Source organism: Oncorhynchus tshawytscha, linkage group LG09, assembly GCF_018296145.1.
Source record: "Oncorhynchus tshawytscha isolate Ot180627B linkage group LG09, Otsh_v2.0, whole genome shotgun sequence".
Lineage (NCBI taxonomy): Eukaryota > Metazoa > Chordata > Actinopteri > Salmoniformes > Salmonidae > Oncorhynchus > Oncorhynchus tshawytscha.
The window spans coordinates 57,787,001-57,803,313 of record NC_056437.1 but is presented as its reverse complement, the minus strand read 5'-3'; the positions used below and the strand labels follow the sequence as shown (position 1 = coordinate 57,803,313).

Genomic DNA, 16,313 nt, shown 5'->3' with positions numbered 1-16,313 from the left:
GACAAAGGTTTGAGTGAGGAGACTTTACTGGAGTCTCCACACACCTCTCCAAAGTGTGCACATTTCCTAAAGTAATATCAACACACTTTTTTTAATTACTCAAAGAAGAGTCTTCGACTATAAATAAGGTACTTCTTTTGAGCTCTCCTAGCTTTGTCGGTGAGGAGCTTGAACAAGCACCCTTGTAGTTGTTATGTTTGAAACACAAGCCTGCATCCCCGCCCTCACACAATTACTGTTGTTGTTTACGCCCCAAAAAAAAGGTCCATTATAGACCACAATCTGGGTCAGTTGGGCAACATTTGAAAGCCTGACCTATTGACAACATAACTAGCCAAGTTCTAAAATATGACATTGCAGCGTCACAACGCAATTTTGGTGTGCATGGAAAGGACTCATGCACAAGTGCATTCAGGTGTGTGTGCGCCGGGTCAAATGTTCTTCACAATAGGCAAACATGGGTTCATTCAGTTCAGAACAAACCCAGGGTATGATGCCAAAGTCATCTTGTAACTGTTCATCAAACATAGTGTTCATAAATGTTGACACAGTATATTACATGAGTTTTATGATATGGAAAGGAAGTGCACATGTGAAGTGCACATTTGGACTCACAAGTGTTTGGATTGCTTTTATGGCGTCAACGGGGTATTTATTATAATCCTCAACGTTTCATCTTTCAAAATACATCGAGTCATCGTATTTTACTGCCTTTCCTCACTCAGACAACAAAACGCTTGCAAAAGTTGCCCAATTAGCAGGGGTGACGGGGGAACTTCTTGTCGCACAAGGTGCTCAAGTTCAGAGCGTCTGTCAGTCAAAAACCCCCACACAGCTGTGAAACGCAGAGCCTGACGTCAGGTATAGCATGTTACTGTACAGCCACTGCGTTCCAATTCAGGCGTTTATCGGTGCCCAAATCTGCCATTTTCAACCTGGTTACAGGTATGAGTGTAAAGAGTCACTAGAGAAGCTGATAATAGGCACTTACAACCCCACATGACGGCTGTTATGTCTGCGTAGGATAAGACACTGATACCTTCAATGCCACACTATAGAAAATGATAGCATTATCACTGCGGTGACTGAGCTGCTTTCTCCGTGTGAGTTTTGTCATAAACAATAAATAAAAGCTTGACTTCTCCTCTCCTTCTTTTCCCCCCCTCTCTTTCTCGCTCAGGTAGATGGCTCCTTCAAGGAGATGATGAGAGTGTGACGTCTCAGGGGTACTCCAGGTGCCCAGTGTGTGAATAGGTCAGGTGTGTGTGTGTGTGTGTGTGTGTGTGTGTGTGTGTGTGTGTGTGTGTGTGTGTGTGTGTGTGTGTGGTTCAATATAACACAACAGATGATCAGTTGATCAACAGTTTAGTTGAGCGGCAGCTGTTCATATCATGTACCTCCCCTCCCTGTAACCCAAGCCAGGAGAGGAAAGTCATCCTCTGATCCTGCTTTGTGAGCTCTGGAAGCAGACACTCCTCTCCTCTATTATTCAGGGGCTCACTGAAGGGAGGTGCACTGTGCTCCACCACGCTCAAAAGTCAAACACTCTCTTTCCCCTCAGTCCTCTCTCCTCTCCACTCATCCCCTCTCTCCTCTCTACTCGTCTCCTCTCCTGTCCTCCCCACTCATCTCGTCTCTCCTCTCTACTCGTCTCCTCTCCTGTCCTCCCTACTCATCTCGTCTCTCCTCTTCTGTCCTCTCCACTCATCTCCTCTCTCCTCTCTACTCGTCTCCTCTCCTATCCTCCCTACTCATCTCTTCTCCCCTCTCTACTCGTCACCTCTCTTGTCCTCTCTCCTCTCTACTTGTCTCCTCTCTTGTCCTCTCTACTCGTCTCCTCTCTTGTCCTCTCTACTCATCTCTCCTCTCTACTTGTCTCCTCTCCTCTCTACTCGTCTCCTCTCCTCTCTTGTCCTCTCTACTCATCTCTTCTCTCCTCTCTTGTCCTCTCTACTCGTCTCCTCTCTTGTCCTCTCTACTCAACTCTCCTCTCTACTCGTCTCCTCTCCTCTCTTGTCCTCTCTACTCATCTCATCTCTCCTCTCTATTCGTCTCCTCTCATCTCCTGTCCTCTCTACTCATCTCTCCTCTCCTCTCTACTCGTCTACTCTCCTCTCTTGTCCTCTCTACTCATCTCTTCTCTCCTCATCTTTTTTCTCCTCTCTACACGACACCTCTCCTCTCTACTCATCTCTCCTCTCCTCTCTACTCGTCTCCTATCCTCTCTTGTCCTCTCTACTCATCTCTTCTCTCCTCTCTACTCATCTCTTCTCTCCTCATCTTTTTTCTCCTCTCTACACGACACCTCTCCTCTCTACTCATCTCTCCTCTCCTCTCTACTCGTCTCCTCTCCTCTCTTGTCCTCTCTACTCATCTCATCTCTCCTCTCTACTCGTCTCCTCTCCTGTCCTCTCTACTCATCTCTTCTCATCTCCTCTCTTGTCCTCTCTACTCATCTCTCCTCTCTACTCATCTCTCCTCTCTTGTCCTCTCTACTCATCTCTTCTCTCCTCTCTACTCATCTCTCCTCTCTTGTCCTCTATAGTCATCTCTTCTCTCCTCTCTACTCATCTCTCCTCTCTTGTCCTCTCTACTCATCTCTTCCACTCATCTCTTCTCCTCTCTACTCATCTCTCCTCTCTTGTCCTCTATACTCATCTCTTCTCTCCTCTCTACTCATCTCTCCTCTCTTGTCCTCTATAGTCATCTCTTCTCTCCTCTCTACTCATCTCTCCTCTCTTGTCCTCTATACTCATCTCTTCTCTCCTCTCCTCTCTTGTCCTCTACACTCATCTCTTCTCATCTCCTCTTTACCCATCTCTTCTCTCCTTTCTACTCATCTCTTTACCCATCTCTTCTCTCCTCTTTTACCCATCTCTTCTCTCCTTTCTACTCATCTCCTCTTTACCCATCTCTTCTCTCCTTTCTACTCATCTCCTCTTTACCCATCTCTTCTCTCCTCTCTACTCGTCTCCCCTCCTCTCTCTCTTTTGTCCTCTTCTCCCACTACTCCGCTGACGGAGAAGGGACTAAGGGAAGAGAAATAAAGCAGCTCCTCTCTTTCTGTACCTCCCTTTCTTTCTCTCTACTCCTTTACTGTCCTCTTTTCCTATCCCTATATCTCCCTCCCTTCATCTTTCTCTCTTCCTTTCACCCCGTTACTGTGGAGGAAACTTCAAAGCAGCTCTGAAGTCAGTGGGAAAGAAGAGAGAGAGAAGGGATCCCAAGAGGACACACACACACACAGCACCCAGAGCTGTCCAAAGGCGCAGTGTGCCCTTTCCTCTCGCTGCAGAGTAGTAACTCAGCGACAGCTTCAAACAGAGCCAACCCTCTAAGAGTGCCTGTGTGCGTGTGCATTTGTGCATGCGTGACTGTGCCTGTTTGTGTGTGTGTTTGTGCATGCGTGCGTGTGAAAAACTCTGCATTTTCACCCTCCAGTTTTTGTCATGACTGTGTGTTCGCTTCAATAATGCAGTTTCATCTGATCCTCTCATCAAAAACACAGGCCTTCCCTGCTCTAATATCTAGGTAGCGTCCCAAACGGCACCCTATTATAGACTAGTGCGTTGCACTACTTTGGACCAGGGCCCATAGGGAATAGGGCGCATTATGTAGGGAAGAGGGTGCCATTTGGGAAGCAGCTCTACTATACTGCAGAGAAGCCTGTTAGCCCTGTAGGGGAGTAATGTTTTTATAATTCATCCAAACGATGAATAACAACGCCAATATTTTATTGAGTAATAAGAAATCTCAGGGGGGAGAAAAAGAGAATATATCAGTCTTGATTTAACAACTACCAGCCTGCAGAGGACACAATATATTAGCAGAAGACGCAGTTTTAAAAAGAAAAAATGTATCGTGCTGGTTTAATTATTCAATTATTCCATTTGGGTCCTTGATCTAAATTGTATGTAATGTGTTTTTGCTGCTTGATGAGAGAATCTAAGCCTTGACTGTCTCTGATCAAAGGGCATGGAGTAAAGTCTTCTTCTGGGTGTAAAGGAATATCTAGATCCCACGCTTTTATGCTGACCTCACACTCACATACCTCAGGTAGCCGACATGCACGAACGCACACGGACACGGACACAAGCTATCTAAGTAAATACAGTACACAGCACACCAGAATGGTGGCTTATCTTAAAAGGGGCAATCCGCAATATAAACAATGACAAAGCGTTGCTGTAAAAAGCTGAGGGACGGGGCTGGAGAAATGTAACCAGTCGTCAAATTCATAGACAGAGCTATGGATGCAAGAACTGACGTTCCCATGATATCAACGTTATGGTTTTAACCATGTTTTGAGGCTATACAGTGTTCGTTAACACTTACTTTGTTTACACACATTGGCGTAAAAAAGCTTATATTTTGGGTTCTGATGGGGTACAGCAGTTGAACTAAGCTCATGAGGCATTTAAAAAGTTAAAGAATCAATGGGTACATATTATACGTTTGATGTAGCAACAGCAGATTGCCCCTTTAAAGCCTCTATCAGATGTGAGTGACAGAAAGAGCCACGGTCTAGTTTTGTAGACGACTCATCTGGTGTGGTAATTGCAAGCCTTCTCCAGTAGCATCTGCTGTAGAGGGATACATGGGAACTACTGTACATGCAGAGGGACTCTAAAAGGAAGAGGAAGCATACGTTCTCCCATCTGTGAGGAACACGACATTGGGTCCATGACTAGGTCTCCAGTAGCGCAGACAGGCAGATGAGCACGCAAACGAGCACACACACATGCATGTGTGCCAGATCTTTCTTTCTCACTCACACTCACACACACACACACACACACACACACACACACACACACACACACACACACACACACACACACACACACACACACACAGGCCTGCCAGCTGCCAGATCTCCCTCACATACACAAGCACGCAGAATGACATTAAGAGACTGAATGAAGTGAAGTGTGTGTGTGTGTGATTGCGTGGAGGGGGATAAGATCAAAAATATGTATGTGTTATAACAAGGAAACGGAGGTGTGCTAATTTGGCCACCAGAACTGTATGTCGAGTCCCTGGGCGTATATGGGGCAGGCAGACAGGAAAGACTAGCGGCTTGTCTTTATGTGATCATTCAGATAACACTCTGTAGTTTGTCTACGGAAGAGGCTATAGAATACAGTGTTGCAATCCTTTGCATCATTATAACCCAAATAGAAAGCCTCCTTTGATAGTACAGATCTGAAGGTGACTTCCTGGATCAAACAACATGTGGTTAGTCACACATTACTGACCTCGTCATACATCTATGACCAAGTTCAGGTCTACTGAACTGTCAGGGACTTTTACATACAACCAGCTAAATGTATATGACCTATTGCCATTAGTGCCTCACACTGTCTCTCACCTCTCTGTCCTCTCTGTTCTCCACACACAAGCACATGCACACACACACGCATATGCCCGGACACACACACATGCCCACTCGCACAAACACGCACAAACACACACACACACACACACACACACACACACACACACACATCAGCCCAATGCTGCCTGGTGGTTCAAGGGGGTTGAAGGAGAACAGTTTCTGGCTGCCTTCCCCATGCTGCTCAGAGATAAGAGCATCATTTGGAAGGAATCACTGTCTTTAAACAAGGAAGAGTTATCCGCCACCCGCTGTGCTCTAACATCTACAGTTCGGATTTTAAAAACAAGGCGGTGGATGTGGGGCGACATGTGCAGACCTCGTTTGTAGTTTGAGGATACACCCCCCCCTTCCCTGGATCCCTCTCCCTCTCCCCCCTCCACCTCCATTCTCGTCCTCCCCGCACCCCATAACTGACACATCTCCCTCCCCCTGCTACAACCTTCATCTCCCCCTCCCTTCCTCCCACTTCCAGCTGTGCTGGGTGTCCTTCATAAAAAGGGGGATGAGGGAAGTAGGACGGGAGGAGGAGGAGGAGGAGGAGTAGTGTGTGTCTGCTGGGGGACGAAGCACCCAGGGAGGGAGGGAGGCACTGACTGACAGAGCCTGGATGTGAAGAAAGAGAATAGCAGGAGTAGCTAGACTCACAGAGAGAGAAGGGTGGCAGACAGGGGGAAATGTCACTGCTCGTCACATAACCAAGTTCATAGAACAGCAGACAGAATGTAAATGTAGATAAAAAAGAGACAAAAGAGAGCATGAGAAAGAGAGCGATATAGAGTACAGGAGAGGTTTCTGCTGAGAGTAGTTGTTCCGTGACCGGCTTCAACGGCTCGTCCAGCTCAGCGACTAGGGATCTCTATTGGCCAGACTTCAACTTTCCTCTCTTTGTCACCTTGCGTGTGAACAACAAGCAGCCAGCAGCTAGCTTCATCTTAATACAATCTGATCTAATCCTTTTTTTTTATCAGCCTATCGGGCTAGACTGGACTAGCCGGCTGACTAGCTGACCGCCTTAGGGTTGCTGAGGTGAGGGCTAAACAAACACACACAAACAAACTAACAGTAACATTGGATGAGACCTATCGGCATGACGACAACTGCAGAACCTTCACCATGTGACAAACAACCGCTACACCGTGTTTGACAACCAATACACAGTATGACAAAAAAAACAACACCGTATGATGGCGGCATCTTCTGTACAACTGGTTCATCAGATGTGAAACAAGGAAAAGTTGTTTGATATTGGTTAGGACGACACCGACTCTCTCCTCGTCTTTCAATGCTGTCATGACGTGTACATTTAGTTATTGTAAAGGTGTCTACCTCCACGCGGAACTAAGCCAGACAGACCCACTGCTAAACAAGTGCCAACTGCATCAGGAACCATGGGGAAATGGGAGCAATTTCAAATCAAATCCCATTTTTATTGGTCACACACACATATTTAGCGGGTGTAGCAAAACGCTTGCAGACATGTACCCATTAAGTTGCGTTTAGCCCTACTGAACTGAGATGGATTCCTGTATTCATGGATGCCGGTCTATTTCAGTATGTACTGTATACTGTACCATTATTGGGGAACAATCAAGGACATTCATCACGATCAGGACTCTGACTATGATAGTGAGAAATGCAACATTGAAGATTATGTATAACTAAAGGTTTGGGGGGAGGGAGTCAAGGATAGGATGAAACATACTCCATTGAATGCACTGTCAAGTAAGATGAATAACAGTAAGTAATTATAAACACATCTCCCCCAAGCATACCCAATGAACTTTGTCATCACCCACTCATATCAATGTGGCTCATGTTCGAGACAAAAATGATTATGAACAACCACAGACAATTCCCTGAACGGTAAACAGTAAACATCTCAACTCATGAACCTGCAAATTAAAGACGTAGCAAGCAACATTTTAGCTCCGGAAATAAATGTAAAAAAAAAAAACAGGGACATCTGCAGAGCACGGATCAGTGTGATTAACAACAACAACGGTCTTTCTTTGTACATGGACAGTTCTTGAACGCAGAAGTTAGCCGGTACCATAGCAAAATAGATTGTCGTGTTTATCTGATGCAAATACAGAAGTAATTGTCAAATAAAAACGGCGAAGTTAATCTGTTTATTTAATCCAGCCTGCGTATGCTAACGGGGCTCAAGCTACCGTTCATTCTTCACTGATGCGCGAACAGCCTGCTGTCGCGAGCTTGCCAACTTCATCCTCTTCTATGAATAAGCACGGTTTTACGTGATGTTTCTTACCTTGTTCTCTCTTTCTCGTGAATAACGGAGTTGTTGGACGGCTGACGGCGGTGATGGTTTATGTATTTCGGACACCGTGTGACGTTTAGCGGTGCCGTCCTCTTGTGAAGGTTTTGTTCGTGGTCCTGGATTCCAAAGTTCGAGCTGACTGTTATCCTGCCTGGTGCTGAAGTGGACAGCGCTAAGAAGCGGCAAAGCAGTATTGTAAAAACACAGCGCTCCACGCCCAAAATACTGCACAGTAACCTCTACCGGATGGGAGGGAACATTGCATCTATGAACAACGCAGGATGACGTCTGAGAAAAATAGCCTACAAAATCCTGGACAATGAAGAGTAATATTTAGTGGACGTGTACGCTCGGATAGCGCCATCTAGCGCGACTTTTTTTGACCACAAGCACATGCTGGTTGATTGTAGAGAGTACAAAATAATACCATAAGGACTACGTTTACATGCACAAAATAACCCCATTATTGTGAATCTATGATTTTTGGGGGAAAGTCCAATTGATTCCGAACTCACTTCCTTGTAGATTTAATAACAAGCAATATTTGGTCAGGGGCAGCCCCACATTGTGGGCAAAATGTTTTAAAACTAATTTCATCCAATTCTACACATGCCTTTACGCCATGATATGCCTATGTGCAGTGGTAAAAAGAACTTAAGTAAAAATACTTTAAAATACCACTTAAGTTTTTTTTTTTTTGGGGGGGGTATCTGTACTTTACTTCACTATTTATATATTTTTTGCAACTTTTACTTCACTACATTCCTGAAGAAAATAATGTACTTTTTACTCCACACATTTTCCCTGACACCCAAAAAGTTTAATGCTTAGCAGGACAGGAAAATGGTCCAATTCACAAACGTATCAAGAGAACATCCCTGGTCATCCCTACTGCCTCTGATCTGAGGGACACACCAAACACACATGCTTTGTTTGTAAATGATGTCCAATTGATGGAGATCGCCCCTGGCTATGCCTATATAAAATAAATACAATTGTGCTTTCTGGTTTGCGTAACACAAGGAATTTGAAATGCTATATACTTTTACTTTTGATACTTAAGTATATTTTAGCAATTACATTTACTATTGATAGCCTACTTTACAGTGCATTCGGAAAGTATTCAGACCCCTTGACTTTTTCCACATTTTGTTACATCACAGCCTTATTCTAAAATTGATTAAATAGTTTTTTCCCCCTCATCAATCTACACACAATACCCCATAATGACAAAGCAAAAATAGGTTTAATTTTTTGTGTGATAATTTATATTTTAAAAAAACAAGGGAAATATCACATTAACATAAGCATTCAGACCCTTTGATCAGTACTTTGTTGAAGCACCTTTGGCAGCGATTACAGCGTCGAGTCTTATTGGGTATGACGCTACAAGCTTGGCTAAAATGTATTTGGGGAGTTTCTCCCATTCTTCTCTGCAGATTCTGTCAAGCTCTGTCAGGCTGGATGGGGAGCGTTGCTGCACATCTATTTTCAGGTCTCTCCCGAGATGTGCGATGGGGTTCAAGTCCGGGCTTTGGCTGGGCCACTCAAGGACCTTCAGAGACTTGTCCCGAAGCCACTCCTGCATTGTCTTGGCTGTGTGCTTAGGGTCGTTGTCCTGTTGGATGGTGAACCTTCGTCCAAGCTGAGGTCCTGAGCGATGTGGAGCACATTTTCATCAGGGATCTCTGTACTTTGCTCCATTCATCTTTCCCTCAATCCTGACTAAGTCCCTAAGTCCCTGTCTCCAAGTCCCTGCTGCTGAAAATCATGGTGCCAGATTTCCTCCAGACGGGACACTTGGCATTCAGACCAAAGAGTTCAATCTTGGTTTCATCAGACCAGAGAATCTTGTTTCCCATGGTCTGAGAGTCTTTAGGTGCCTTTTGGCAAACTCCAAGCGGCCTGTCATGTGCCTTTTACTGAGGAGTGGCTTACGTCTGGCCACTCTACATAAAGGCCTGATTGGTGGAGTTCTGCAGAGATGGTTGTCCTTCAGGAAGTTTCTCCCATCTCCACAGAGAAACTCTTGAGCTCTGTGACCATCGGATTCTTTGTCACATCCCTGAGCAAGGCCCTTCTCCCCCGATTGCTCAATTTGGCTGGGCGGCCAGCTCTAGGAAGAGCTTGGTGGTTCCAATTTTCTTCCATTTAAGAATTATGGAGGCCACTGTGTTCTTGGGGACCTTCAATGCTGCAGAAGTTTTTTGGTACCCTTCCCCAGATCTGTGCCTCAACACAATCCTGTCTTGGAGCTCTACAGACAATTCCTTCGACCTAATGGCTTGGTTTTTGCTCTGACCTGCACTGTCAACTGTGGGAGATTATATAGACAGGTGTGTGCCTTTCAAATGATGTCCAATCAATTGAATTTAACACAGGTGGACTCCAATCAAGTTGTAGAAACAACTCATGGATGATCAATGGCAACAGGATGCACCTGAGCCCAATTTCGAGTCTCATAGCAAAGGGTCTGAATACTAACAGTACCAGTCAAAAGTTTGGACCACCTACTCATTCAAGGGTTTTTCTTTATTTTTAATATTGTCTACATTGTAGAATAATAGTGAAGGCATCAAAACTATGAAATAACACATATGGAATCATGCAGTAACCTAAAAAGTGATAAACAAATCAAAACATGTTTTATATTTGAGATTCTTCAAAGTAGCCACCCTTTGCCTTGATGACAACTTTGCACATTCTTGGCATTCTCTCAACCAGCTTCACCAGGAATGCTTTTCCAACGGTCTTGAAGGAGTTTAATGAGCACTTGTTGGCTGCTTTTCCTTCACTCTGCGGTCCAACTCATCCCAAACCATCTCAATTGGGTTGAGGTTGCGTGATTGTAGAGGCCAGGTCATCTGATGCAGCACTCCATCACTCTCCTTCTTGGTCAAATAGCCCTTAAACAGCCTGGAGGTGTGTTGGGTCATTGTCCTCTTGGGGAAAAAATGATAGTCCCACTGAGCGCAAACCAGATGGGATGGCGTATCGCTGCAGAATGATGTGGTAGCCATGCTGGTTAAGTGTGCCTTGAGTAATAAATAAATCACTGACAGTTTCACCAACAAAGCACCCTAACACCATCACATCTCCTCCTCCATGCTTCATGTTGGGAACTACACATGCAGAGATCATCCGTTCACATACTCTGCATCTCACAAAGACACACAGTTGGAACCAAAAAGCTCACATTTGGACTCATCAGACCAAGGAACAGATTTCCACTGGTCTAATGTCCATAGCTCGTGTTTCTTGTCCCAAGGAAGTCTCCTATTATTATTGGTGTCCTATAGTAGTAGTTTCTTTGCAGCAATTCGACCATGAAGGCCTGATTTACGCATTTATTTGGGCTGGTAACTCTAATAAACTTATCCTCTGCAGCAGAGGTAACTCTGGGTCTTCCTTTCCTGTGGCGGTCCTCATGAGAGCCAGTTTCATCATAGCGCTTGATAGTTTTTGCGATTACCCTTGAAGAAGTTCTTGAAATGTTCTGCATTGACTGACCTTCATGTCTTAAAGTAATGATGGACTGTTGTTTCTCTTTGCTTATTTGAGCTGTTCTTGCCATAATATGGGCTTGATCTTTTACCAAGTAGAGCTATCTTCTCTATACCACCCCTACCTTGTCTCAACACAACAGATTGGCTCAAATGCATTAAGGACAGAAATTCCACAAATTAACTTTTAACAAGGCACACCTGTAAAATTGAAATGCATTCCATTTGTGTTATTTCATAGTTTTGATGTCTTCACTATTATTCTACAATGTAGAAAATAGTCAAAATAAAGAAAACCATTGAATGAGTAGGCGTGTCCAAACATTTGACTGGTACTGTATGCAAATAAGCTATTTCTGTTTTGTATTTTTAATACAAATGTTTGGACACACCTATTGTGTGTAGACTTCTGAGGAATTGTTTTTATTTTATCCATTTTAGAATAAGGCTGTAACGTAACAAAATGTGGAAAAAGTCAAGGGGTCTGAATACTTTCAGATGGCACTGTAAGTAGGCTATAATTAAAACTTTTAAACCTTTTATTCAAGTAGTATTTTACTGACTTTCACTTTCTATCAATGTATCTTTACTTTTACTACCACTGTAAAAGTAAAGTATTTAGGGATAGCCAGGGGCTATTGGTTGCAGTTTCTATGTTACAATGATAAAAATGTAATACATCTTTAATACTGTTTACATGTTTGAAAGAGCTGAAAATCCAGGTGTTTTAATCGGTTTATGCATAGATTATGACCTTACTCCAAAAAACATAATCAGAGTAAGGCGTTAAAATGACTAATGCCAAACTCGGAGTATTGCCATAATCAGATTAATATCGAAATATTAGCATGCCTGTAGGAAACATATGGCTCATCTATTTGCCTTCAAGACAGTTATATTAAGCAGGGGATAGTGTGTTGTTGGGTATGAACATACTTCCAATATACAATACAATTATAACCTGAGAGACAATTAGCACAGAATAGTTAAATACCTTTGGCAGCTGTGTTACCAGATGTCATTTCAAAATGATATAACTACAGGATATAATTATAGTTACATAATTCATTCACAGATATAGTAGCCTATGTGGATTGAAAAGCACCCCCGTTCAATTTCTCTTCCCTCATTTGAATTTTATTGGGACAACAGAACACAAAAATGGTCACTTCAAAATTATTTCAGCACTATAAAATCACCCATAAAAGTGCATTATATGAGGTAACCTTACAGAAAGGTTATAGCTAAGAATATAACTAAGATTATAGCTTTGGAATGTTTTGTGCTTATTCGAGTACATTGGTTCATCGGGAAATGGTGAGGTGGTGGGTGTTGGTCTGGGATTAAGTCCCTCCATGTTGAACCTCCAGTCCTCCTTATATACATGATCCCTTTTGTAAAGGATAGAAATGTTCTGGTCCCTCCGAGAATCATATAGTTATTTTGGGCACTAAACCGTACCATACCTACTGTATGTGTGCTTGAAAGTGGGTTCAGCTCTGTGATCCATTGGCACCGTTTGGTTTTCAATCTACGGTATTCAAAATGTTTAATAGGATCACTGGGCTTTTGTGTTACAGGGTACTATAATGTTCCATAGGGTCACATAGGCTGTGTGTTTTCCCTGTTAATGGGCCACGTGGAGGGGGAGTGGTCCTGGGTGACAACCTGGGTGGCTTGCTTGGGGAGCAGGCTACGGTCTCTCAGTGGTCCTGCGGTTGGCCAGGGAGGTGAGGGTGAGGGAGGCCCTTAGCCTGGGTGACCGCCTGGGTGGCCTGCTCTGGCACCAGGCTGGGGTCTGTCAGGATGGACGTGGAGGTGCTCAGGAGACGGAGTGAACTAAGGACCACTGAGGAGAGGATCAGGTAAGAGGGAGATGAGGAGCGAGAGAAAGAGAAAAACGAGACAGACACACAGAGTAACACTTGATGACTAACTGACAAAAGACAGATAAACACAGAGACAGATAGACAAAAACTAGATGACTAACAGACAGACAGACTAGATGACGAACTGATAGTCATTGAAGCTGGTGATGTTGAACTCACTGGGTCTGAGGGCAGGCAGAGAGCAGTGCTGGTCCAGCCAGGACAGAGTGGTGCGACAAAGATCCTCAACACTGGCTGTGGACACCATCCCGTTATAGGACTCAAACAAGGGCTCTATGATAATGCTGAACTGAGCCCGTGTTTAGGAAAGCACCTGATTCATGTATTATTATGACACACATGACACTATTTACAATATATGATACAAAATATGCATATCTGTTCATTGGCTGTTCATTGGCTGTTCATATGTGAGCTACTAGTCAAAAACAGACCATTTGATTAGCTTTTTCCAAATACTGTAGGCGCGGTTGACTGATCTTGTCTGGTGCAATGTAAACAATGGAGTCATCTATTTAAAAAAAAAAAAGACCATCTGGCACACCAGAAAAAGTACATTATTTGAAAGAAAACAAATACTATTTGAACCCAGGTCTGGATCTAACACTGAATCTATGCACCTCCTAATTGTGCTATCACTGAGTTTAAAGATACGATCCAAAACTTCCAGTTCTGTAGTGTCTGCGCCCGGACGTACTCTCTGAACTTCTCCCTCATGTGGTCGAAACGTTGACGGGTAATGGGCACACCGGTGGCAGGCAGCTGCTGCTGGCATACACTGCATCGGGAGAGAAGTGGTATGATCACATACACACACACGCACAAACACACACACACACACAGATTATGTTTAATGTGTTTCAAGATGGTGGTCTTACTTGATGGCAGAGTTGAGGAGCAGAATTTCGTCCCTGAGTCTCTGAGCCTCCTCATGTAGCTGAGATCTCTCCTGCTGCATCTTACTGATGTACTCGACTGTCTTATGTAGCGTTGTGGCCTTGCTGATCTGGGACATGGGACAGAGCACAGAGACAATAATGTAGATACATAATGCTCCATGTATTTACTTGTTCTATTTCGATGGAACAAAGGGGTTACTGCTGGGAAACACCACACGGAATCTCATGCTGTGTGTTTGGAATAGTGGCAAGATATGATTACTAAAACCATTCTGTGTTACTGTAACTGAGGTGATTGGTATTGATAACAGTTCCTAAATACGGCTCATTGCAGCTTCCCATCCTCTGCTCCACTATGCCTTGTTTTGTGCAGTAGGCATTTCCAATGTAAAACCTGCATGAGCACTAACATATGAAGTTCATAGTAGCACATAAAAGTTGGTGTCAAATGAATGATAAGAGCATGAAGCATGAGAAATGAAGGCATATAAAAAATCTAAAAAAATCTCACAAAATTTTAAAAAGCAAAGGCATTGATTTATGGTCAAACAGTTGGAAAAGGGCTATTGGAAAACACCTGGTAGCAAAAGTCTTAAAAGGTATTAGAAATACATCAAAACACAATAACGCTGAAGTAAAGAGCCCTGCCAACTAAAATCAACATTTATAGTTAGTTGTGCAGAAATTATTTGTCTTCTGTGACCAAAAACTCACATATCTTTCAGATATTTTCTAATTTCTCAACCCTCATGAGGAGAAAGGATAATGAAAATTCACGGAAATAACAAGTAAAGGTAGACCGACCAATTAGCTATAGTGTTTTTACTGATAGCAATTTGGTTTTGTGATTTATTACGTGATTAAAATGCATCATTCTGCTACCAGATCAGTAACAGAATAACCCCAAATCAGTAACAGAATGACTGCAACTGAATTGCCTATGGGAATTCATAGTAGTTACAAACCACAGTTGGGTCACCTGCTACTGTCCTCCCTTCCACTCTTTTCTTTCTCTTTCTGTAACATGGTAGTTAAAGCAAGAGTGTGAAAACTGTCTGAAGAACCCCTCCCTCTCTCTCCCAGTCTCTCTTCTCTCTCTCTCTCTCCAGTTAATGTCACTTCTCCCAGCTCTTACTGACAACTACCCATGAGCCCACTCTCTTTCCATTTACTGTAACCAGCCCTCTCAACCACTGTGCATCGACCAACACCGGACGTTGAAAAGTAGTTGAAATTTGATCAGTCCAAATCTGAACCCATCATAGACATCTGTTTCACAAGTTTGGACAGCACAGCACTGTACAGTACAGTAAAGGAAAGTAGAGTACAGGTCAGTACAATATAGTACAGTACTGTACTGTACAGTTTAGTACAGTACAGCACATTAGAGTAGAGTACAGTATAATCTACTGTATTGTACTGTACTTTACTGTACTGAACCAGAATATATTTTTTCACACTCAAGTTGTCATGTCATAGCTGACACCCCATTCTTTCTGAATTAAGATCTTTGAATCTTAATTCGGAGTAGATATTTAACTGAGTTTTTGGAAAACGTGCACATTCTGTTGCACTTTACATGTATTTTTTGTAAAATTTCCTGTGGAAATGGTTAAAAGTAGTCCTGGTGGATAGAAGAGTGTGGTTTGTTTACATTTGCAATCAAAGATTTTTGTTTGGCACACTTTTTAACGAGTCTTGGATATCGTACTGCAGTACCTACCTTTATACTTGGCTGAGAGCTTAGTGTGGTGACGAGACTGTGTAGAGTATCAAAGCCTAGCTTGATGTTGAAACGTCTCTTCTGCTCAGCAGAGATGTGAGTTATCCTCCTGGTCTCTGTCTGCAACAAACACACCCCTCATCAATCAGGAACTGTGTGCTTATAAATTGAGATTGTCAACATCTATCTATCGACGGTCTCCTCAACACAGACACTGTTCATTTCTCTGACACGGGTGGAGTGCAATGAAGAATAGCGCCGGAGGGGATGGCTGCCGTTTTACGGGCTCCTAACCAACTGTGATATTTTGTTTTTTTTCACATTGATTGTAACTTATTTTGTAGCTGCTACCGTCTATTATGACAGAAAATAGCTTCTGGATATCAGAACAGGGATTACTTACCTCGAACTGGACAAAGATGTTTTCTTTAATGAGTCTGACGCGAAGGATATTCTGCATCTCCAAGACCAAGCCCAAATCCACATCATTTGCATGAAGAAAAGACGAAAATACAGGGGTGCGGAGGTAGGGGTGCCTTGTGAGAATTTGTCGGCGAGTGGGTAACCCGCCTCTACCATCCTTTCTACCGACCAACGTGCAATCACTTGAAAATAAACTCTGC

At 43.3% G+C, this 16,313-nt stretch overlaps 2 protein-coding genes across 2 annotated transcripts in view; both read right to left on the bottom strand.

Annotated features, from left to right (window-relative positions):
* Window positions 1-7,852, bottom strand: part of LOC112258336 (serine/arginine repetitive matrix protein 3) — a 143,424-nt gene extending 135,572 nt beyond the window's left edge. Inside the window, exon 1 of the mRNA XM_024432648.2 lies at window positions 7,668-7,852. The gene's annotated coding sequence lies outside the window, so the exon portion shown is untranslated. The remainder of the gene's footprint in view (window positions 1-7,667) is intronic.
* Window positions 7,853-11,696: 3,844 nt separating this feature from the next.
* Window positions 11,697-16,313, bottom strand: part of LOC112258335 (carbohydrate-responsive element-binding protein) — a 35,391-nt gene continuing 30,774 nt past the window's right edge. Inside the window, exons 13-17 of the mRNA XM_024432647.2 lie at window positions 15,691-15,810; window positions 13,947-14,074; window positions 13,723-13,846; window positions 13,228-13,357; window positions 11,697-13,028 (exon numbers count right to left, since the gene is read on the bottom strand). Coding sequence (XP_024288415.1) covers window positions 12,883-13,028; window positions 13,228-13,357; window positions 13,723-13,846; window positions 13,947-14,074; window positions 15,691-15,810 — 648 coding nt within the window. The 3' untranslated portion in view covers window positions 11,697-12,882. The remainder of the gene's footprint in view (window positions 13,029-13,227; window positions 13,358-13,722; window positions 13,847-13,946; window positions 14,075-15,690; window positions 15,811-16,313) is intronic.